Source organism: Centruroides vittatus, unplaced genomic scaffold (genome assembly GCF_030686945.1).
Source record: "Centruroides vittatus isolate TY-2023 unplaced genomic scaffold, ASM3068694v2 scaffold_654, whole genome shotgun sequence".
NCBI classification, from domain to species: Eukaryota; Metazoa; Arthropoda; class Arachnida; order Scorpiones; family Buthidae; genus Centruroides; species Centruroides vittatus.
Window position 1 is genome coordinate 319,598 of NW_027122714.1, and position 25,931 is coordinate 345,528.

Consider the following 25,931-nt stretch of genomic DNA (forward strand, 5'->3'; position numbering starts at 1 on the left):
CTACACGCTTTAGACATCTGGTGGCTAATATATAAACTTCTTATTCAATAATTTTTTAATATTGTAGATTATGAGGAACCATAATTACGACTAAAGTATATGTTACAAAATAATACATTATTTACGGAATTATTAAAATCATTTTACTGTAAAAAAAAGACTTTGATAAGTTTAATTCGATATCCGGTACAGTGCCATCTAGAAGTAGATTTGTAAAGTATAATCTTATACTATTTTTCTGTTTTTAGTAATTTGAATTAAAAGTCTTTCTAACTTTATTAAAATTTATTTTGGTTATTTTATATTGATAAATCTCTAACAGAATATACTTTATAATATGTATGCATGTTTAACGTGTAAAGCTTTTCGCGGGAGGATCCAGATTCGATTCTCTCGGAAATGACCAGTTTTTCTTCGTTATCAAGGATGAAAAGACGTTTGTGAGCTGCAAAGTGCGTGCAATAGTTTCAGCAGCATAAATGAAACAATTTATTATATATTATTATTGTAAACAGCAGTGGCGTAGCGTGGGTGTCAGCCGCTCGGGGCGGAGGAAAATTTCGCCGCCCCCTTATTTCGGTATCTCAATTCAAAAGACTAAAATATACAGTAATTCTAAAGAACTTTTCGGCAAAGAACAATCATCATTATTGTGTATTGTACACAGTGGCGTAGCGTAGTGGGGGCGGCAGGGGCGGCCCGCCCCGAGCGGCACTTTAAAGGGGCAGCAAAATTTCACAATAAATAATAATAATACCTAAATAAGGGGGCGGCGAAATTTTCCTCCGCCCCGGGCGGCTGAAACCCACGCTACGCCACTGATTGTGCAGGTGTATTGTGTATTGTGTATTTATTGTGAAATTTTGCCTCCCCCTAAAAGTGCCGCCAGGGGTGAGCCGCCCCTGCCGCCCCCACTACGCTACGCCACTGATAAACAGACTGATTATACACTTAAAACTATGTAGAGTAGTTGTGCAGTTTATGCGCAATTAACCTTTATATATAACGTGAATAAAATGAAAATAATAATGATGATTAAATTATAAATAATTCTTTGCAATACAAATATTTTTGTCATTTTTAAATGTAAATTTGAGCTTTACTAAAATATAACTTATAACATACTATCACAATCAAATCTATAAATCATTCTTGATATTTACTTATGCATTATTTAAACTTCTAATAAGTTATTATTAGAGATATCACTATACATACACCACAAATATTGTATATCAGTAAATTTTCATTGTTTCAAATTTAAAATGGAGTTTTTGTTCAAATTACTTAAAACAGAAACTTCAAAATAAAGAAAAATGCAGTGATATATTTATCAAGACTTAGTTTTAAAATAATTTACTATTCATCACAGATCAGTAATACATTATTGATTTTTATATCAAACAAAATTTCTCAGAATTTTCAGTGTCACAGACAAGAAAACATATTATCCAGCTCCTAAATGTTTATATAGCTATCAGATAAAAGTTCCAATTCTTTGGCCTCTATTTTTTGTGGCAATACAGTTTATTTCCTGACTTGAAATAGGATAAACTGTTTGTTGTTATTTTAGAAAACATACTTTGCAAAACGAAATAAGTAAATTAAAACATAAGTTTATAAAATAGCTTAGCTTAATTTTGAACTTTTATTATTTATTTTTGTTCTTTCAAAAACTATTCTGAAGATACTATTTTATTAATGATTAGATCCTATTTTAAATTTTATAAAAGAATTAAATTCAAATTGAGTAGCAATCAAAAAACTTGGTGCTTAAAAAATTACATATTTGATAATTTAAATGTATAAGTTATTAGGAAATGGTATTCAAATTTCTTACCAAATTGCTTTTTGTATATATATATATATATATATATATATATATACTATACTATACTATACTATACTATAGTACAGTACAGACATGGGCAAATGCGGCTCTTTTTGAGTTACATGCGGCTCTTGCTGAAAGTGTTAATTTCTGCTTTTTATTATTTTTTTACAATTTTATTTCCATAATTTTGTGAAAATATGTAATTATATACATGTAATATTTAGTAATTTATTTCCAAGTTGGTGCAATAAATTAAATTGACATTTCAAATCTATTCTATTAAATACAAGTTCTCGACCCGGATGGAGGATACACTATCCTTCCCTGCCTTACCATACTATCCGCCACGACAGTACAGAACTGCGGTTCCCATGCATTTTGCAAAACCCACATTTCGGTTCCCACTGAACTCTTGCTTGCCCACCTCTGCTATAGTATTATATATCTAGACTTACTATAGTATTACTTAGTATTTTTAACTATATAGAACAGTTCAAAATGCACAGAAAAAATAGATCGTGTGTATAGAATTATTTAAAAAAAATATCTCGATCTTATTCGAAGTGTAATATACAGTATATATATAAATATATAATAAAAGAATTAAAATATTGCAATAACATCTCTAATTTCAGATGTAAGCATGCTTCTGTACCCACTGCACAGTGAGTGCATGTATATTTTATAAACCACACGGGCATAAAATTCTCAGGAATTTTTCGGGGAGTGGTCCGTCTGGATATGTGGGCCCCGTCCCTCGCCACCCGGCCGCCCCATTGTGGGCCTGACCGAACTCATAATTGGCTTGTTAATGGAGACCTTTCTGCTTTTTATTATTTTTTTACAATTTTAAAAAACCACACGTCCACAAAATTTAAAAACAAATACCGATATATCTGCCAAACAAACAAACAGTATTTATGAAATATGCAAATATTGCACTCGTATTAATGTAGTAATATTCTACATTCAAAGTTTGTAAGAATGATCAAATATAGAATAAATACGGTAATCTGATTATTTCAATATAAATTTTATTTAATTACAAATTGTGCTGTACTTTCAAAAAAATCAAAGATGTTAACAGGAAAATAACATTCGTCGCATCCGAGACCAAAATTATTCAAGATGATTTTGCCAAAAAGTTGGGAAAATGCTTGAAAACCTGAAAACTACCTATTAACCAAATAGATAAACAAACTTCTCACCTAACTGCTACTCTCACGCCAGCTATCGGCAACCTGAGTCATTTACCGAACTTGAGAGTACAGCGCAAGGACCTGTATATCTATCGACTCTGATCGGAGTCAAGGAGTGCGTTTTTTAATAGCGGTCGTTCCGCGTCGCCGCTACTACGGGCGTGCGATGCTGTTTGTAGGCATTTAGGAACGGCGGTGAAAGAAAGAAAGAAGGCGGCGCCCGCACTATCTATAGTATGGTGATGGAGGAATCTATAATTCTAAAATATGAGCTTTTAAAGACAAAAGAAGGGTCCCAATTGTAAAATTTAACCGTGTTTTCAACCATCGCACATTACACTGCATATAGTATTCTAATAATTAAACTTGTATCCAACATTGGACCCATGTGACCACTGTTGTTTGAATACCTCAAAATTTCTAAATAATTTAAAGATGTATTAAAAATACAAGGACGTTATATATTTTGTTCAACATTATGTTCAACTGTGAATCCACACACTAATAATAAACTTTATATTATCTATGTGTATGAACTGTGATTTAATCAATTGTGCAAAAATACAAGACTATTGCACTGATCGTTCATTAGAGATAATGTACAATTATGGATTCTCACACTAATATAACCCAAGTGTACGGACTCTGGTTTAATAAATTGTGCAAAAACTGTTCATAAAAACTATGCGCGAGCTACTTAATTAGACGGTGTAATATTGTCTATTAAATTTAACTAAATTTAATTAAACTCCATAATAAAATTGTAAATAACAAATTCTTTTATTTATTTAATCTTTATGTTCTAAGCAATAACACAAAAATACAAGAATATGGTGCATGTTATTATTCAGCGAATGTCTATAATTTTGAACCCACATGGTGATAAACTGTATATTAACTATGTATAAGAACACGGATTTCAACAACTGTGCGAAGACTGTTTTATAATATCTCTGCACGGGCTTCTCAATCTGACAACTATTCATTCACTTTTCATTATTTTTTATTCATTAATTGTCTGTAATATAATTCATTCAAACTCTGTATGAAAAATGTTATGACAAAAAACATACTTATGTCGGGAAAAAAAATTGTAATGCGGCTGCGACCGCTCCAAAAATTGTAAACTCCTGCAAAGCTTGGCAGAGCAGGATATACTGGAATAAAGCAGAGCACTTAAACTCCTGATGCGGCCAAGCACCAGGAAAGAAGGAATGCTCTATTAAGTGTGTAAAATTTAACCGTAAAATGGATTATTTGTTAAAAGAGCATTCAAAATAGCCACGAAAAAATTAGAATGCTGGCTACCATTCGAAAAAAAATTCGTAAAGACACTTACATCACCGCGTGCACTAACTTGCACTTTCACAACTACTAAATTTTCATTCATAAAACCACACAATGGACCCCGAAACGAAACTATCTGAGCCACGGAGGACGCCATTTTGCTTTCCACCGTAAACTACTGCTACAAACGGCCGTTTTTGCCGTTCGACGGCGCGCACTCCCACCGGAATTTAGGAACGTCGTTCCGCAGGAATTTTTAAACGGATGTCGCTCGCGCGGAGTTACGCGGAGGAATAAAAGAACGCACCCAAGATCGGACTTGCTTCAGGAAGCTTTCGTCTTTGCCAGATTCTTTTAATTTTTCAGCGAAAAAATTTTTTAAAAATAGCCCAGAAGTAACCGACTCAGAAAACATTCTTTTTTGATAAATAACCTGAGATTTGACGATAAAATCAAAAATAAACCTTTCGTGAATGGGTAAAAATGTAAAAGTTTAAGGTAAAAGCTTTGAATTTACAATTTAAAGTTAATATGGATGATATACAAAAGCGTACCTGTAAACAGGTACAGAAGCTGTCATCAAGCATGTACCGTTTTATATTAGATGTACTTGAAACACATTTCAGTATGAAACCTGCATTCAATGACTACGTTTAACGTTCATTATTATTTGGCTATGGGAAGTAGTCGTGATATTGAAGACGTCAAGTAATTGTTCCGATGTTAAAAGCCGTAATAGCGGTGTCAATAATTTTTATTATATGTAGTCTTTGTATCGGTGCCAATGTCATTTCTAATAAAACAATAGTTCGGTTTTCACAATTCCTTTTACTGTTGCTTTAAAGTGTGTATAATGTGATAACAATTCCTTCAAACTGTTTACAATGAAATAAACTTTGGAATAATTAGTAATGAAATAAATCTGTAATGCACCTGCACCATCCTCAGCTTTTAATGATTCATGTAACGTCATTCGCTATTCGTGTTTAAATTTCAAAACTAAATCGACGCACGAACTAGTGTGAATTAATTAGTTTTTAAAACTTAATTGGTTGAAAAGCCGTGACGGAATTTATTCAAATTTGTTGGACCTCTGTGAAATTTGGATCTTGAATATCCGGTGATTCCGATCAACCTTGAATTATGTACTTATGTGAATTACTGGGATCAACGGAGTTAAATATACAATACAAGGTTTATTTATACAACAATGACTACGAGAGGTTCACGAAGAGTTCATGAAAATATTCATAAATAATATAATTTATATAAATATACTGTATTTAATTAGTTTCGCTTAGGAAGCGGCGCCAGATTTATATTATCTAAATATATGTTTTAGTTTCGAAATACATTTTAATAATATTGTGGACATATTTAATAAGTAAATGCGTATTTATCGTTATGTAAACTCGATTTTTATTATTGAAATGTATAAATAAACACTTGCAACGTGTTTGAATTGCTAACTGTAGGGATGGAAACCAAGTGATAACTCAATTAACTCTAAATAAGTTCTCTAATATACTGATGTAAAAGCATTAAACATATATATTAATATTTACTATATTTTCATATAATTTTTTAAATATTTCAAACTTTATAAAAGTGTAACGTCACAACACAATCTTATATTTATATATTTTAAATAAACATTTTAAAATTATTACATATTTTAAAATTTAGATGGCGCTCATGTAGCTAGCTCATCTAATATTTAAAATTTAAATATAATATTTATCAGAAAATTTTAAATGTATTTTATTAATCATTCTATACCTTTTTAAGACAATAATATATTGAGAACCAATTTACAAATTTAATAATTACCAATAATATTTTTATATTTAAAATCTGTTTTATGTGTTTTTATGAACGATTTATAATTTTTTAAAATTTTTATAACTTTTAATATTTGATAATATTAAAAATAAAAAAATTAAACACTTTTCCTTAAAATCTTTTAACTTTTATTAATAAATTTAACTAATATTTAATGCGACTGTAAATGTATATTTCATAAATACAGTAATAACCTTTATAGTTTAAATGATAAAAAATAAATTTAAAAATAACAAATTCAATGGCCAGATAAAATTTTATACTCTGTTTATAGTAAAATTTCATTTTTTTTATTTCCAACATTCCAAATTGCGCCAACGTATCTTTAAAAGGCCGCTATTATTATTTACAAAGCGCTAAATTTGTTATCCGCGTTATCGTCTTTAAGATATTTGTATTTATATAGACACTTGTTTATCATTCCTCAGAAGAGAGATAGGAGCGCATAAAATAAATAAATCTCCCGTCCCGCCGACGTTAGCTAGAAGCCTTCTCCTCGTATGACATACGACCGCCGTGCAACAGGATGGCATCAAAGAAACCGCAACGGCGACATCAGCACCGACTGGCGTACGTAATCCGAAACTGTCTTTTTGAATCGCCGATTTACCGATTAATCCTGCAATTATCAAATTAAATAATAAAACAACAAAAACGACGCGTAGAAAACGATAGTAATTAAAACCGTCCCTCGTCGAATAATATCAACGCTTGATACCGCTTGTAATTTTTTTAAATAAAATGTGACGTCATCACGTCCGATTTAGTTTTCGATTTATTTCGTAAACGTTTTTTATTACATGAAAGTTTATTTTCGTTATTAATAAAAACGGAGAAGAGCGAGTATGATTTATTTTACTTTTACAAAATGGCGCATGAGGTCGTTTAGCGATTGGTCGCCTTTACGGTGGCACGTCCACGCCTCCTAATGGTCACACCGTCGACGGGTTGAATGGCGGATGGATGATGTGTTTGTTGTTATGATGTCGTATGTTGTCGTGGTTTCCCTAATGTGATGAACCGCTTCGGACTGAGATTGTTGATATGGGAAAAGTGCAGAGCAAGCATGGTACGTTCCTTTATTTTTAATTTCGGCCCTTAAAATGTCCCACACTTTGTACACAAATCATAATTATCTCGTTTCATTCAGTTAAGTTACTCGTTAAACGTGATTTTTCGGGTTGGATAATTGTAAAATTCTTTTCCTTCTTTTTTTTCTAAATATTATTTATTCTCTTTAAAGTAGTATATCCGCTTCCGCTTCTTTTTTTTACTCCATGTTTAATTTAGAAAGGTTTATTTTGGACAAAGTTAACTTCTGCTCGGGATATTTACTTATGAATCCAATTTAAAATCGCTTTAAAATGTTTATTTATTTCACAAATTGTTTAAAAGTTAGGCAATTTATTTACTGTTTACGGTGCTATAACCGCGCGACTTCACATTTTTAATTAATAATTACAATTATTCAGCTCTTTGAAACGATTTTATTCCATTGAAAATTACTTTAAAAGCGTGTTTTAAAAGCACGGAACCGCGTGGATTTTTCGTAATTTAATTGTTTCTGAAATACTTTCTAAAGCGCCGAACCCGGAGAAAATTCAGTAGGTGTTACTTTTAGTTAATTTAAGTACAGTTTTTGTATGTAAAATTTAATTAAAAGTAACTTCTACTGGAATTTCTCTAGTTTTAGCGATTTTTACTGTAAAAATCGCGCTTTATTTCGTAGTAAAATGGCTTATAAAACTTTTATTTACAACTTTTAAACGCAGAGTTTAGTAGTAATTATATAATTAAGTTAAAATTAAATATTTTCTGATGATAAGTAGAGTTAGTTCCGTTTTATTCCATTAAAAAAATTGTATATTTGATGCAGAATGACGATGCTTATTTTGGAATCTGGTTTACTTACGCCAGTTACATCCTATAGAAAGTTTAATTGCGATTCTGATTGTTTAGAACAGCTGTTTTATGTCATTAGAAGCACTAAAGCTACCATTTTCTTCCGAAATTTTTGTAAATTTATTCAGAACAACGTTCATACTCGCACCGATTTTGTTATCTAGTGGGCTTAGAAATTTCATTACCGGACGCCATTTGCCTGTATTAGTATAAGCGATAACTAAAATGTGATTCATAATATAATTTTTTTTTTCTTTTGTATTTTTATAGGAGAATGCTTCGTAGTAAATGCTCACTTCAATCCCCTTTGCCAAGTCGATGAAGATAGCATCTATAATAAATCCATTCGAGATTCCTTCGCCTGTTCGGTAAATACGTTTTAATTTTGATCGATAGTTTATAACTAATTATAATTATCTCGCTTTCCATTAAGTTAAAATTCGAGCAAAGTAATTACGGATATAAAAAAATGAAGAACGGCGGCACAGAAATGTATAATAATAATTTATATCGAAGCGTAGAGAGAGAGAAAGAGAGCGCGCGATCGGTGATTTTTACTTTAACGAAGGTCGTGCCACGTGACGTCACGGCCACCTGCACGAGCCTGTTGTTGTCCCTCGACGTCGGCGAAGATGAAAGGAAGCCGTGTATCACTAGCCACCATCTGGTCGAACCGAGAATCCGGTACGGCGCTCAATAATTTGCTTTTGTGGCTCGCCGCTTGTGGCAGACGATACCATTAAAAAAATAAATAATAATAAAAAAAGAGGCCTTAACTAAGGGGGGCCCGACGTCGAATTGTCAAAGGGGGTTGCCACGTTTTGAATTACCCAACGGACAGAACAAAAGTATATTTTCTAGCGCCGAAACGCAGAAGTTTATAAATAGGTCATTGTTCTTCCTGGCGTGACTTAAGTTCTTTTTTTCTTTTAAACTTCTTTTATTTTTAAGCTCCTTTTTGTGTGTATATATTTCTCCATAGTTAAGTGTGTGGGCCTGTGTTCGTGACGTCAAAAAATAGTTGAATTACGATTAGAATCACGCGTGAATCTCCGACGTTCGCCATGCTCTAGATCTCTTAAAATGCCAAACACGAAAATATTTCGGGCGGATTTTTAAGTGCGGTAAAATTTAAAATGGAAGAGGTTGTTGGTAGGGGATGGCAACACTTGTAAATCATTCGGACGTCCTTTCTTCTCTGGTGGCACGCGCGAGTTGTTTCTTTTGTAACAAATATATATATATATATATATATATATAAAATTTGTGTGCCTTCTTTGAGTAAAACATCCTCTTAATTCAAAAGAAGAGGTAAGATAAATTTAATCACTTCGAGAAAATTTAACTTTGGGAAAAAAAGAGGGCGCGTAAATCGTTCACGTGTCAAAACCCTGTATTGCCTTCATCCATATCTACTTTCCAGATCGTTAAAAATCGAATTAGTAGGGATTATGGTCATTTCTCTGGTAGATTTTTAAGGGAAAAATCGGGGTTTAAAACCGTTTCGGAATTTATATAAAGTACGTGACGAAGTTTAAAAGCTTTATTTTCGTCCATTCCGTTTGACGTCACAATGATTCTCGGAAGATAACAACCACTCCCGTGTGTGTTTGTGGATGATATCCTCCACCCCATCAAAAGCGGGCGATGAAAAAGCACGTGCCGTTTGCCACGAACGCACTTTATCCTCTCTGGTCGCTCGAGAAAAAAATGAAAATAAAATGAAATGAAATAAAAACAGTCCTTGAGACGAAGGACAGTTTCCTCGGCTATAGTCTTATTTCTGCTAAGGAACCATTTTGAAATTCCTTTCGTATTATTGTTACGTCGATGATGATTCGGTTTTTAAACACTGTGACGAATTTAATATTTAAAAAAAATGCTGGTTGGTGTCACTGCGCGCTACTACCGTTTTATTTATTCGGGAAAGGAAAAAAGGGAAATTTATTTCTGTTGTTTAACTTCGAAACGGGACATTTCCTTTGATTTATATTGTAAAATTTGAAATATCTTGCCTAATTTTATAATTGATAAATTTTTTAAATTTAAATTGTCAAGTCTTTCCGCTTAAATTAAAAAAATTGATAAAACAATGGGGGAGAGTTTGACGGCGACTGTTTGCTAAATTTTCCGATTTTTCCCTTAAGTCTGGCTTTAAAAAAGAATTAAAGAAAAACTTTCGCAGATTTAAAGAGGCGCCGTTTCAAAATGCGATTACACTTTGAGGAAGTCTATATATAAACTGGAGTCAGTGACGTCATTACTAAGCGTGGGACGTGGAAATCCGTAAACAACAGTATACTGTGGCGGCATAGATCAAAAGGTATAACGAACGCCGTTGGTCTTTCTATTATGAGATAGAAGCGGCACATACAGACCGACCGACCAACCGACCGACAATCACAAATCGCGATTGGCATCAACGGTGGTGGGAACAATACCGGGTATTGTTGGCCAGTACAGCAAAGATGATCGCCATCGATCCGTCCTGATAGTTACTTAAGAGTTAATAATCATCCAGGGCGCGTAACGTGTACATATTTTAAGAGTAAATTCATTTAAATTTGTTAATAAAAGGCCAGGTGGTTGTCGGTTTTGTCTTTGAACTTGGCTTTTTACTCTCTCTCGGCAATTACAGACACGCCTGCCTCGTTAATTAGAGTAGAAAGGGAAGAAAGAATAAAAAAAAAGAAGTGAGGAGGGCCGATATTTAACTAAGGTCTTTCTCTCTCTCTCTTCTTATCCCACGCCGAATAATATATAGCCATGAATATTTATATAAATATAAAATCCGGTATCGTAGGAAAAGTGCCGAAGAAGCCATGCAAAACTCTGGGGTGACATCTTAGTCACGTGCCGACACTGATAAGTAGCACGAGTTGAAGGGAATGTATTGCTGGTGACTGACTTCCTTACCGTCCCTCCCTTTACCAGGCAGAATGGGAGAAGGCCGAACATCAAAAGCTGCCGGTTAGTAGTTAGGCTGTCCCCCTGATTCCCCTCTTGCGGGGCCGGTCTCCTTGGAAAGTTGCCAACTTTCCGCATACATGGGACTATACGGCCGGTCACTCCACCCCGGCTTTTCTCTGCACGCGTATTGTAAACACGAGTCCGTGTGCAGATTTATTTATTTATCATTTTTATTCTTCTCGGAGGAAAAAGGAGGAGTTTCTCGTCTCGTCTCGTCTACGCGCGACGCCCATCCGCCGAGATTGGCGCGTAACGCGGGGCTTGCGAGTTCGATGCGCCACGGTATAAATTACAACCGTCGGATCATTTAAATTCGCTTTCGATAAGCGATACCGCTCGCGTCCCTACCTACTTTCCCTTTTTATCGGCGTTTTTTATTGGTCGATGGCCTTCCGGCGCAGGCGCCGCCAGTCACGTTCACTCCATCTAGTCACGTTCCCCAACCCTCGGGATGGAATGGAAACGCGCCCGTTGCCATGGCTACGGTTGGCAGAGGTTGATTCGCTTTCATTCATGTCTTCGGCGGCAAAGTGAATCTGGTCTATCTCAGTCATCATGAGAAGCAGCGGTCATGAGTCTACTTAATAAGTTGCCGAAATTTACTCTGCTGCGCCTTTCCAACGCATTAGGTAAAGCGGGAAGAACTCTATCGGAATGCCCGCTGGTGAGTGACGCATTATTTTTTAATTACTATTATTATTTTTTTCTTTTATTGCATCTGGCAACACTATTGTTTTAATGAGAAAATTCATTAGGAGAAAGCGTTGCCAGTACCCGTTCAGATTAAAAAAAAAAAAAATAATATTTTTAAGATGTATTTTTAAAGGGGGTGAATTTCTCTACACGGAGCGAAATATCTTGTTTTTATACCTTATTTTTGTACACGAAGTGAAGAATGATCGAGTGCAGGATCGTTTTGGATGTTTTCTTCTGGTTTTCTTGATAGCTATGGTGATCGGCCGTTTCGACTCGTGATTCATTTTCCCTCAGACGCAGGAGGATGACGAATCTGCGCGTGACTCATGCTGTGTCAGGCATATGTCCTTTTCCTATGATCGAATTTATATCGAACACTGATTACCAAAAAGGAGTTTCCGTTATATTCTCTACTTTTCGATGGCAAGAAGGAGGGGGAATATATATATATATATAGCTATATTAACGTTATAAATCGTTGCCGTTACGTTATTTTTATCGAAATAAATGTAATTGAAAAACCTGGAAGACAACATTCTCTCCCCTTCTTCTCTTTCTCTCTTTCCCTTTGTTATTTACGACCTAAATCATTTTTATGACGAAAAATTTATCATTGTGCTTGATATCTGGGCAGTTTTTAAGGGAAAAAACAGTAGAACGTCGTCCATTATTGGATACACGTCGGGGATTTCGGAAGACGGAAATGTGCCTCTTATACGTGCCATTGATTAAATAATTTCCGAAACAATTACTTCAGTTCATAAATCGATTCCCTTTTTACGTAATAATCTAAAATATATCTAAATTCCCTAAATCTTCATCATCTTAATCGCATATTTCTATGCGTTTAACCTCCAAAGGATGCAAACTATTTAAATTTTAATAGATTTATTATAAAATATATATTTTTTTATCTTTTAAAGTATTAAGATTTTAATATGAATAATATAGTTTTCTCCCCTTAGTGATTTGTATATTTTGATGAGAAATTTAGGGAAATTTTGTATAAAATTGTATATAAAGATATAGGGATTTAGGGAGGGTATTTATTTTTTAAAGGTAATTTCAGTTAAGTGCCATTTAATAATTATTATTACTGTATATTTTAATGCGAACGTATCAGACGTTTTCGACGGAGGTGTAAAGTTTTCGGGGGATAAAGTGCTGAAAATTATCGATTATCACTTTCCTCCGCGAATGCTCGGAAGAGGATTTGGGGCTATTACGTGATGGGAACGTCGTTTAAAGATGCGAACGGGAGCAAACAGACCCAAGGGAAGATGCTGAGAGAGGAGAATAGTCGGGGGAGCCATGAAATATCCCAGAAATCCTGCACTCGTGCGCGAACTGGAGGTGTCGTTAGGAGCGGCATCCCCACACTATAATCATACGTTGCTGGATTCTTGCCGTCTTCTGGTGATTGGCTTTAATATCCACCTCGGCCGTCTAATGTATCCTGCCCTGTAATTTACTCGGCTTTCCGCCATGGGGTAGTGGGGAAAACGCGTGGATTTGACGCCGTATCTAATTGTTTTTCTCCCTGCGTGTATATCTTAGCCATCTGACGTCACGTGATTTTTTTCTAAATAATTATACAACGAATAAAATATTTTTATAATTATAAATCGAATTTGAATCGTTTAATCTTTCAAAATTTTTTCTATTAAAAAAATGAATAAACTGCCGATCGCACCGTCCCGCATTAACAATTTTATGAAACGATTGTTTAAATTTATTAGTGTTTTGCGAAATAGTTAATGATGGGCAGTAATATCGGTAGTATGCAATTTTAAAAAAAAATATCATTATTTAACTCAATGCATCTAGTTACTATCAAGAAGAGTTTGAAAATTAATTCAAAATGTTAATTATCCCATCTTTAACACTTTATCAAACTACATAAATCTCTAAACTGTGAAATTACATTACCACGTTTTCGAACCCAAGCGGTGATTGCTTTCCAAAATGGAAACCATTAGAGTAATGGCTCGAGGATAATCTTTGTTAATTACTATTGTTTTCGAGTTTTCCCCATCGCTCCGTAAACCATTTTGATAATTAAATGCTTTAAGGGCGTTATCCTTGGAATGGGAGGAGGAGATGGAAGGGGAAAAAACGGCGTTATGAAATAATAATTGAGGTTTTTTTTTCTAAAGAGTATATGTGTTTCTAATTCAACACTCGATCTACCTTCCGGGAAAAGCTAGCATTTAATTAACCATGAAATTCTTTGAGATGGAAATCGCGCCGATGAACCGAATTCGTGACACGAATACTCATATTAAACCAAAACGCTTTTGGTACCCTCTACTTTTACTCCTCTCTAACAATTGTTTATAACCACACAGCGCGGGGCAAAATGGCTATTTTGTAAATTTGCATTGCAAGCCGCAGCATTCGCAAGGTTTTAATTATCTTAACTGCAGTAATTCCGAACTGTGTTATTGTTTAATAGACAAACAGTTCCAACTGGATGCTTCAGTTTCGTGTTGTAATCGGTTTTTCGATTATCCGTGAAACAAAGTGGGCAAAACGCCTTAAGCTACTCGACTCGCCAAACCTTATTATCGTATTTCCTGTTGTTCAACTTCTCTATTGTTTACTTCTGAGAAAAATTGTCGTGCTGGAAATCAATAGACACAAAAGCTTTCCACCATGTTATTTTTGTGAAAACTATGAACGTATCTTTGAATTTCAAAATTAATTTTAGTTAGGGCGGATAAAATTATTATTTTCATTTATTTTTTGGAGTATGAGTTTGAATTATCGGCTGGCGAGGCTGTTCGTAGGCATTTTAAGTCGGTTGTTTGTGTAGTATTTTGATGAAATCGATACAATAAAGATGATATAACAAATGGAAAACGTGTTTCTAAGATGATATCGACTCCATGATTGATAGTCGGAATGGATATTGTTAAAAACAACTCAAGTTGTTGATTTTTATATCTGCTGCAACCGCACAAATTGTTCGATCTAAATTACACCTTTACCGATGCCAAACCCAATAATAATCGTTTGGAATGGTAGATCGGGTTATTATTTTCAAAACAAAATTTTATCGTAACAAACACATCATTATAAATTTTTATTTTTATATTAATTTTTAAGGAGGTGTCATTATCAAATATATTTAATTTTTGCTGTTGTGTGTCGCCTCGAGTGGATTTATCTGCTTTATTAAGCGCCACCTAACAATTTTTAATAATAATAAAAAAAATTGGTATCGGGTTCGAATTTATGAAACTGCTAACTTTAGCAAAACGGATCGTTTTTAATCAATATATATATAAATATATATCTTTTTTTCTTTACTTTTTGGACGGGACGGGGATGACGTTATCGGCACGCGATGGTTTGGCGTATCTTTACGTACTACATAATTGACTTCCGCTAACCATTTTTAAAAGGGAGAACGACGCGTGTGGGCCGGCTCGAGATAGATTAATCGGGTCAAGACGCGGTATCGCACGAAGAAAGTGACGACGAGGCATGCGCAGTCGAATGCGATTGACCCGCTTGCCGAGGAATGTCGTCTTTCTGGATGCCGTCCTATTGACTTCGGTCTTGTTTTTTTTTAAGAAAAAATATATTTATTAAAATAATAACAATAATAATAAAAAAGATACGATGTTATTATAAACAGAGAAAAATCGATTTTCGTCGCAGAATGGATCGAAAACTTCACTGAAAAAAATCTTATTTTCTTTACAGGAACTTTCTTTTTCGCTATGTGAAGATAACTCTTGCATCAAGTCACCTTCGTCGCCGAACGAAAGGTTTCCGCTTCAAGGTTTGTTTCCTCTCGTACACCTTTACCTCCTATTTTTAAAAACCGTCTCACCTGCCAAATTATTCCTTCGAAACTCGAAAACGGTTTATTTTTTTCCAACATTTAACAAGAAGAAGAAGGGATTAAAAAAAAACGCTCCGATGATAAATGGTGATCCGCTTCATTAATAAGTATCGTCCGTGTAATGCGTTCGAAAATCTGCTCCGAACAATCTATGTCAGCTTTTTTTCCATTCCTACTTATCCATCCAACATAAACACGAATTCGTACGGTTCATTAATTTTAATAGCGCTCCAGTTATACACCATCGGCTCTCGTAAATAAACGTTTATAACGAGTGTATCGCTTCGCTTAGCGCTTGCGTTCGAGAATAGTCCTCGGAAGAATTCTTTCTTTTAAATGCGCGTTCATAAATGGAAATTTAATTACGTCTGCCATTGATTACTTCAAGACGAAGAGGTGGAAGCGGAGCCGCGTTTCCTCCATCGAGAGAATTTTCGAATAAAATTAATCTCGTTTGAGATTTTTATGTTTCGTATTATTTAATAACCGGCGAAAGTCGGCGTAAAATTGAATTAATTCGAGTAATTTAACGCGAGTCGGTAGAGATGCTAGAACTCGCTGTTGCTCCTGGAGTAATTTGACAGATGCGCCCATGGTAAAAAAAAATAAAAAAACTTTTAATTTAAAATTTTTATTGCATCCGTAATAAGACGAATGCAGGAAGTCTGACGGTGTCGGTGCCAATTCTGTAATTCACCAGGTGGTAAGATTCTAGGTGTCGGGGGTGTGGTGAATCGCACCTTCTGAGGTACCCCATGGTTTTTCGATTCGTGTTCTCTCTGCCTTTAGCTCCAGGCAGCGAGTCTTCGATTAATAGCAGGCTTTACAAGGTTCAAAGAATTTTTTTTTTTCCAGTTTATGCTGGCGTTGGGTTTCTGTTACCTACATCCCGTCGCCATCTTTTAATTACGGCAATATAATTATGGCGTAGAGTTTTCCTAGAATTTATTCGCCTGCGATTCGCTTCGAGTTAAAAATTTAAATTGGAGACGAACGGGTGGGGCAAGAATTCCAAAAATTCAATTAGCGACGTCATTTTATTACGTCGCCGTGGACAATATGGCGCTGCTCGTCGTAAGTAAGGCATTTACTTTAAGCGATCTTTATCCTCCTAGCGGTGGCCGGTTGAAAGAAGAGAATATATACGTATATATATAATTAAAAAAAAGGTACGGAGGGGGAGGAATGAAGGGCCATCTCGCCCGGCTTTTCCAGTCCGGGGGGACGAGGACCAATTAACTGCCCCCCGACACGCAGAAAGGGGCCGAAACAAGAATCGTGCTTCGGCTTTCGGAACAGGCAGAAGGGTTGTCGGCGTCTTTGACCGGCCGAACCCTGCAGGGTCTGACATACATCCGTCTTCTTCCCCCTCTGAGAGTTCCTCACAAGCGTAGCCGGGGGCTGGGATAAACCCGATGGTTAAGTGGCTCTATTCATTGCCGGACCGTCTGGACTCACCTGCCTCTCGTCTTTGATCTCGCCCGACCTAGTCTTCTCGACATTGTGGATGCATCCGTCCCCCCGAACGCGGATGGGGCCGGCATGCTGGGACTAATCAAAAGTCCCCTCCGCGCGGGGGGCGCGGGGGTAGAGAGCCAAAGAGGACCCGGCGGCGTACCACAAGGGAGCTATTGTCAGCGATTCTTTTGGAAAAGTCGGGATGGCAAGATAGGCCGGGTCCTTTTCGAGTGTCAGGTAAGGGCGAGTGGGGGATTTCTAACGCGTCTCCGTTCCGCCCCGCTTCGCCTTCCCCCATTTTTTTCTCTCGCTAGTCCTCGAGGATCCGAATCGGTTTTATCCAACCCCCACGTGAGTGAGGATCGCGCGTGCCACGCTTTCCCAGAACGTACTTGGCGAGTGTTTAAATTTCCCTTTTGTTTCACGAAAAATCGAGGTTTGTATCGCAGGACGACCGAACTCCTCAGATCGAGTGGCAGCTGAAGAGTGAAAGTTCGCTCTTTCCTCTCCCCCGTGTTGTTGACCTTGAAAACTGCACCCGCTCGTACGCGCTTTGCCCCCTCGATTTTTAAATGTCAATAATTAATTTTTTAAATAAAATAATTTGAAATACTATACCGAAACTCACGAAAGCATTGTTTGTAGTAGTACTCCCTCCCGAAGATGAAACTTCGAACATGAAGAAATTAGAAGAAAAAGAGGAAACGCCAGAGAAGGCGGAAGAGGAAAAGAACGAGAAGGAAGATAGCACGGTGCGTAATTAATTAAGTTTTTTTTTATTCGTTTTTAAATCGCGAGATTGAGTTAACGTTGCGACCTTTGACCCGCAGGAAGCGACTTGCAGCGTGACCGTGGATGATAGGGAGAAGCAGGAATTTTCTTTCACACTCTACGACTTCGACGGACACAGCAAATTTAGCAAGGAGGTAAAATGTTTTGTTATTAATTAATTAAAAAATGATAAAAGATGATTTTAAAAAAAGCCGTCGTCATTAGAGGATCGATGCGGATAAACACGTGACAGAGCAATTTACACAATGCCTGTTCGGGGCAATTTCTAGTTAATAGATGTTAAGGAAACTCTTGGTAATAAATTTTGGAGAGAGTGGCGAATTTGACCTCTCGTAACAACGTCGTGATCGTTTAATTCCTCACGTTTAATTACAGGATTCTTTTTTTTTTTTCCTTCCCCTCCTCCAACCCTCTAGGATGCTGCGAAATACACTTTAATTATGAAAAATTGCCTTTTCGAAGGCTGTTCGGTCCTTTTGGAGTAACTTTTCTGGTAAATGGTTGTACTTTGCAGTTCTGTTCGACGTACATCACTTCTAGCTTGTAATATGTGAAATTATTGTTTGGTGTTGGTCTTTAATGTGGTGTAGCTTCTTTGTTTTTAGGTGTTAGGCAACAAACAGCTTAGACGTAGCAGAAACTATTCCGGTGGTACCTGCATGCTGCGTGCTGATCCATTGGGGTGATTTTGGCAATAAAATTGGGGAATTAGACGGCAGGGTGGGTTAGATTGCTCTGTCTGCCCCATCTATTCGCTGCTCTTAGATGGGTGGCCGAGCATTGTTCACCTATTGTCGGTTATGTCAAAAGATGCCGTACGATTTGAGTACTGGTAGAAATCTCCGTTCTTCCACCTATTATAACAACTGACCTTGTTAGAAATGAAGTATTCAAAGATAAGAAAGATATTAGATGTAATCTAAAATATTATTTTACTTCGGATTTATATCTGGAGATGATACATACACAAACAACAGTTAATTCAGTTTAGCTTAGTGTATTTCCAACGTAAATTAGTGAATATCTAATCATTAATCTCTGACACAATAACCGACATCACATAATTTCTATTTAGTTTTAAACTGAGTAGTGCAAATTATAAATACACAAACCTTAAGTCTTAAAAATGCTTTGGATGGTATTCCTAGACATTTGTCTTCAATGAAGTTGAAGATGGCTTTATTTTACAAAAAGAATCTTTGGAGTAAAATATTCATCACCACTGGATAAAACTTACTGCTAATTATGATAATTACTGTAAATCATCAATAATTATCATATTGCAAAATCAATGCTTGAATTTGCAGTATGATAACGATAATGTTTACAATATGTTTCAAGTATTGATTGATATTAAAGTGTTATCAATCCACCGCTCTGTCATTACTAATGAGTCTCAGAATTGATGCTTACAAAGTTCAATTTTACAATTATGCCAAATTCAAGATAGGAATGATATGTTACTCTCATGTAATTTTTTATGCAATATCTTCCATAAATCTTGGATTGATTGCATACTGCAGACACCCATTTGTGGTTAGATGTGTTTTGGAAATGGAAGATAAATTTTTTGATATTAAGATGAAGAATGATTAAAGATTTGTGTGTTGATTAAAATTCATATAATTTGCATTCGTAAAGAGTTATGGCATATATTCAGAATAAAAATGCTCCCACTGTCTGTTCCCTCTAAAATAAGGTCAATATATTTAATAGTCCAAAAATTGTATGGAATTGGCTTTGTAATTCCTATTTGTGATGTGTTCCAAGTCTTCCAGTTAAGGGAATATCTTGGCAATTGGCAAACAATGGATTGAACACATACAATAACGTGTGCCTTCTCAAAGCCCAGATACGATAATACACGATGATTTACTTTGGAGCACTGCGAAAGTAAATTTAAAATTCTTTCTTGCAACAATTGAATACTTAAAAAGCATCTATTGGGGATTACGTTAATGACTTCCAACCATCAGTATGGAGGATGATGCCAAAGAATGTGAAGAAAATTAAAATTTTGTGCAGAGAATAGAGCAGCAGATAATATCTAACTAGAATATATAGGGAGTTTGTGGCTATTCTGTAACATGTAATGCAAATTATTCATAGAATTGAATTTGTGTTGCAGTGGGATTTGTGCAGGGATGAAAGAAAATCGGCAATGTATAATTTAATTTATAATTTTTTCCTACGTTCATTTGGGAAAGCTCTTTTTTTGTATATCTTTAATACAAGCTGAAGAAAAAAAAAACCTGAAAAGTTGCCATTTTTTATTGATTCAGAATAATTATGTACTATTATTTATAATTGGGATGTATTGGAGAAAGTATTGCCTAAAACTGGTGATGCCAGTTTAGTTAAATCACACAAATGCATGAACTATCCTTTTTATTATTATTATTATTCTTTTGATTCCAAAATAATTGATTGTTTTAAAATTGTTTTAGGATGTAGAGAAGGTTGTCATGAGATCCATATGCGATGCATTAGGAAAAACGTTAAAGTTGCCCCCATCCGGGAGCAGGACCATTAAAGTTCGTCTGGCGGTCACACCGGACAGCAGCACGGACAGCTGCACGAAAGAGGAGGAGACCAGTGAGTGTGAGAACAGAGTAGAACTTGACAACGCCCTCCACAGCGACTACAGCACCAACACAAACTCCACCTATCTGTGCACCTCGAATGACGACAAGATCCCCGAGACAGACGTGAGGTACCACAGTCCCCAATTGGGAAGGATACCTTCACCAATCGTCAAAAGCATGGCTTCACCCTCCATAAGGTTGCGCAAGGCTCACAGGGCAGGCAATCAGAAGGTTGAAAATTCTGAGTGGACGCAGGATGCCGGGGAGAAAATTTGTGCAGATAATGAAAACAAGAGGTAAGAATTGTGTTAATTTCTGTAGTAATTTTACTTTGATTTCTCATATACATAAATATAACTGCCCATATAAAACATCAATAAGCATAATTAAATTATCAACAACCATGAGGCAGATATAGTGAGGGCTTATCAGACCAATGATGAGCACAAATGCTCAGGGATCAAGTGAAAACAATTTAATAAACACAAAAAAATTACTACATTATAGAAATGAAAACCCAAAATGCATTTTGGACTATTTTCCCAATAGGAAATAGTCCCTCATCAGTTGTCCGAAAATAGTCTGAAATGCATTTTGTTTTTTCGTTTCTATACTTATGTAGTAATTTTTTTGTGTTCATTAAATTGTTTTCACTTGATCCCTGAGTGTTTGTGCCCATCATTGGTCTGACAAGCCCTCACTATTATCTGCCTCACGGTTGTTGATAATTTAATTAATTATATTATACCAAGGGCTAGAAGCAACCTTTGTAATAATTTCATCAATAAGCATGTAATGATTAGAAAATAAGGAAAGAGGCAAATGTTGCACAAGTTTTCAAAATGTCTAATTACTTTATAAGATTTATTGCAGTATGCAATCCTCCTCCTATGGAATGTAATGCAATATAATTATTCCATTACAAATACATTGTATAGCCCAATTTATGTATGGGTGTTCTTTTATTTTGAAATTAATCTAAATTTAACTTTGTTATTTCATCCTCCTTGCATCAGATGAATGTTTCATTCTATGTGCCTTGCATTTGATGCATCATCAAAATATTACTAAGCAGCTAATGCAAAAAGCTCCTTCATAAATTTTAGATGATGGATATATCCCACTGTAGCCGAATTGCAGTCGTTCTAGGCCTTCGTTGTGGCTCCTGTATAGTTACACAGTTTCTTTTTATAAACTTGAGATGTGTTACTTACCTACATGTAATAGTGTATAACTATGCTGGTACTGCAATAAGGGTCTAGAAGAGTTGCATGTGGCTTGCAAGCTGCAGTTTGGCCACAATAGAACTATTCTTTCAATATCTTGCATGTAACATTGGAATAACATGTAAAGAAATCTTTCACAAAATTTTGAACAACATACAAACAGAATAATAATAAATTAATTACATTTCAAGAATTCATCATTAACACATTATTACATTACACACACTGTATTTTGTGGATATTTTGTAAATATTTTACACATTTCTAAATTTTTATTTCATTCATTTTTAAAACACATGAATGAAGAATAGATTTACTATAGAGTGCAAATTAATATAGTTCATTTGCCCTAACTTTACATATGAAAAGAAAAATAAAGTAGCCAGCTCAGTGCCATATGCTAAAAAATTATCCCGTGTTACCCATCTCATTGTAGAAGCAACATAAGTGTCCTAATAAAAATGCAATCATCATTAATTATTATAAATTTAGTCTGGGAGACAATCTTACAAAAGATAGTTCACCATTTCATGTAGAAGCATGTGCAAGTTATAGCAGACAGACTAGTTAAGAAAGGGTAATAAGTAAGTAATTTCTAGAACAATGCAATAAATGGGTAGGATATCTTAACTAAAATCTATGTTCTAGACCTGTGGTTCCCAACCTTTCCTAGGATGCGGAACACTTTTGTGAGCAATTTTCTTTAGCAGTACACTTACTTAAGTTAATATGAAATTCATAAGCTTGTCATCAGTTATTTTATTAGAATTGAGCAGTTATAATTCAAAATCTCTACTCATATTATTAACGCCAATTCTAAGACAGGAAAAAATATACCTAAATAAGTTTTAATGGGAAACTTGTGCCTGATGTGTTTTACATATTTCATTCAGTTTTTATCATTGCCTTTATCTTATTTGAAACAGTAGTACACTCCATAAGTACGAGTCGTACATATATATTTAAGTTTATGAAAATTTTATGATTTTAATTTTTTGATATTTGGCGGCTCGAATACGATTGTACACTTTCTGATTTGCGACTAAATCTGCGGAACACTTGGGAGATGCTTACGGAACACCGGTTGGGAACCACTGTTCTAGACTCATAAAATACTTATTTTAACTGTTTTTCTAGAAACTGTTGTGGAGTTTAACATTACTATTACTGTAATCTTTTTTTTTGTTTTTGTTTTATCAATGAAATGGATAGGAACTGCATTCACTTGTGACAAGATGACAAACATATTTAATAATGTGTTTGTGTAATGTGTTAATTTCCTCAATTTTGTTTGTGCATACATTACATTGGTTAGAATTGGCTATATATACATTATGCATCAAGACCAATGCAGTTCCAACATACTATACTCCACAAAAGTATAAATGTTTGTGGGCATGTTATATATCACCTTACATTCTGGTAAATTTTGTTGTATATTAAAATTAAATATACAAATTAGGTCCAGTAAGCATTTCTTATTATATATGTATTTGTTGTATATTTCAGTTCTCATCAATTATGTAGACATTTGTAATTCTAAAGTGAAGATGGCAATTTTGTTTTGTTATTTAGACTGATATTGCTGATCTCATGTTCGATCTGACAGAAAATACTGACTTTCGTTGTCTAGAATAGTGTTCTGCAACCAGTGTGCCGTCACATGGAGAAAGGTGTGACGTGAACTTTTACATATTTGTTAATTTCAAGTTTTATTTATACCCTATATTTTTATCACAGTTGTTGACTTTCTTATGCTTGTATTTTATTCTCTGCTGCAGCACTGATGAAATAAGATGGTGTTTGTTTATTCTTTATTACAAACCATGCATTTTTATGTATTCTAAGAAATTATATGTAAAATAAATTTGCTCACAGATGTTGATGTCTGTTTAATAATAATAGTAATAGGTTAGTGGCATTACATAATTCTATTAATAGTATCATATCATATGTTTTTGAGGGGAATAACATTTTGGTGTGCTGTGTTGTGTCATGGGTGTGCCACAAGTAGGAAAAGGTTGCAGAACACTGGTCTAAAAGACTTCTACATATAATATATTATAATTGCACCTAGCTCAAATGTGTGCAACAATAAACTTTAACAATAAATATTGTAATTTCAAAGCACTAAAAATCTCTAGGAATTATCTAAATATATTTTACTCATTTTTCTTCTAATTGCAATCATTAATTTTGTATTGTTAGACTCTTCTCACTGGAACTAAATGTATAATAAACATTTCTCCCGTTACAAATTAAAAACTTAATTTATAATAATTAAAACTTTCTTGGCTATTACTGGTATTTATTACTACTACATGAAATGACAGAGCGAGAGTTTGACAAGTAAAATTTAATTATCTTTTCTAATTAGTGCTATATATTCTGTAATATTTATTATAATTATTGCTGTAAACATAAATAGTAATTAATGCTTGAAACCGTACAAATAGAGATCCCATTTGGTATTTAATTTGGTTAAATGAGAACAACAGCAGAACACCTTAATTAGCATTTGATTTAAATGATAATTTAATTTATTATATATGTATTTTAAATTGGATTAAACATAGCTGTAATCGTTTGTCTTCAGGCGTCATCATGAGGGATACGAGGCCATTGTCGAAGAACACCGGCATAGACACCGACACAAACACCAACACCGTGAGCGCGGTACGGGATGCAGGGACAGGAGGAACAATTATTTAGATCTGGCAGGAATGGATAACTGTAATAAGCCACCCGATATGTACGGCACAAATTGCAACGATGGTTCATTCATTTGCCCTTACAGATTGCTAGATAGGAACCACTTGTGTTCAAAACTACATCGGAACAAAGATGCGATGGAACAGACTAGGACAAGACTCACAAATGATGATGCGGTCTATGCCAACAGATTTTCGGAACCCAAAAACGACTTGCTCAATCTGAGCTTTGACATGTGCAGTTGGGAACGGCATCATCACAGACGTTCCAAATCTTACGACATTTACGAGACTCCTCATCATCCCAATGTACCCAATTCACCAAAAGTGAAACAGAGACCAGGACGTAGTGCTTCTCTCAATCCGACAGGAGTGTCTCCCGTGTCCAATCATGCGCAGTCGCCAAATCACCACCACCAACGTCACCGTGAAAGGGAACGCGAACATCAGAGGGCAATGCAGAGGGTGGCAAACTGGATCGAGAGAGAGCATCTGGGGTCAGGTAATCACAAAGAACAGATGCGGCGCTATGCCTGTCTGGGGCATCCACGGCGTTCTTCACAACTGGTCGTGGAACGTCACGAACACCACCACCTCCACGAGCACGTTCACCACCATTACCACCATTATGTGGATTCATAACTGTAATATTTAGAGTTGAGGCACTAACTATGCATTATAAATAAAAAAAATTATTTATTCTTATCTGTTTTAAACTAATTTTTAACAGGAAGAAAAATGATTTTGTATAATAAATTGTAAATAGTGTTTTTAAAGGAAAATATTGCTATTTTTTCATTTTGTTCCAGAACGTATAGGATGCTGCAAGTTTTTAAATTTGTTTGAAGAGTTTGAGCTTACAACAGTTATTATCTTGTATATATAAGTTTTTAGAGTGAGTAAGACTAAAATTCCGCACCCTGCGACGGATGCTTTTGTATCAAATTTATTCAACGTGCCATACAAAAAATACTATATAAAAAAAAGACAAAATACAAATTCATGTCGTTACATTTGAAAAGTTTAAACAACTAATAGATTGATTTGCTGTTGTTGAATGAGGATAAAAGGTGTTTTTACTTTGTTGTTCTTTGACAACACCAGAATTTGGTCTGTTAAAGTAACGAGCATGCACGGAGAATATTCGTGCTTGGAGAAGAGAAGGGACTAGTCCTTGCGGGCATGTCACCGTTGGTAACTACATATCTCTTCCAAAATTTGTGTATAAGAGAGCCATATTGGCTCATTAGAGCCATTTTATCACCGTCCAAACTTTATATATATCCTGCCTGCATAGACTTTACAAAAATCACCTCGAGACGAGGTTATGTCCAGTTGTACAAATATTAGTTTTGAATGTTTGTATGTTTAACCTTTTTAACTATAGCACAAGACTCGTATAGTATTTGTATATTTTAATGTTATTACATAATTAGTAACCCAAAAATGTATACTACTTAATATTTATTTTTCTGCCAGTGTTATTGTACAGATGGAGCTTTTTTTTAATTGTGAAGTGCTGTTGTGTAAAAAAACTTTTTTTGTGAAATATTATGTAATAAAAGTTTGATATTAA

General features: G+C 35.0%; 1 protein-coding gene across 4 annotated transcripts; it reads left to right on the forward strand.

Annotated features, from left to right (window-relative positions):
* Nucleotides 1–7,073: 7,073 nt before the first annotated feature.
* Nucleotides 7,074–25,931, forward strand: LOC136989537 (protein naked cuticle homolog 1-like). Of its 4 annotated transcripts, none has more exons than XM_067287740.1 (7): nt 7,074–7,231; nt 8,335–8,432; nt 15,442–15,520; nt 17,687–17,793; nt 17,872–17,967; nt 20,281–20,714; nt 24,241–25,931. In XM_067287740.1, exons 1-7 carry the CDS (start codon nt 7,207–7,209, stop codon nt 24,995–24,997), a joined length of 1,596 nt encoding a protein of 531 aa, XP_067143841.1. In that variant the 5' UTR covers nt 7,074–7,206; the 3' UTR covers nt 24,998–25,931. The 4 variants fall into 4 exon arrangements, with proteins under 4 accessions (XP_067143841.1, XP_067143842.1, XP_067143843.1 ...); XM_067287741.1 differs by having other exon boundaries at nt 17,690–17,793; XM_067287742.1 differs by lacking the exons at nt 7,074–7,231; nt 8,335–8,432 and adding an exon at nt 11,504–11,698.

Bases quoted from the DNA above. Each gene is read 5' to 3' on its own strand.
- LOC136989537 (XM_067287740.1), top strand. From the start codon at position 7,207: ATGGGAAAAGTGCAGAGCAAGCATG. The intron at 7,232-8,334 runs GTACGTTCCTTT...GTATTTTTATAG, and splicing joins AAAAGTGCAGAGCAAGCATG to GAGAATGCTTCGTAGTAAAT. The intron at 17,794-17,871 runs GTGCGTAATTAA...TTTGACCCGCAG, and splicing joins ACGAGAAGGAAGATAGCACG to GAAGCGACTTGCAGCGTGAC.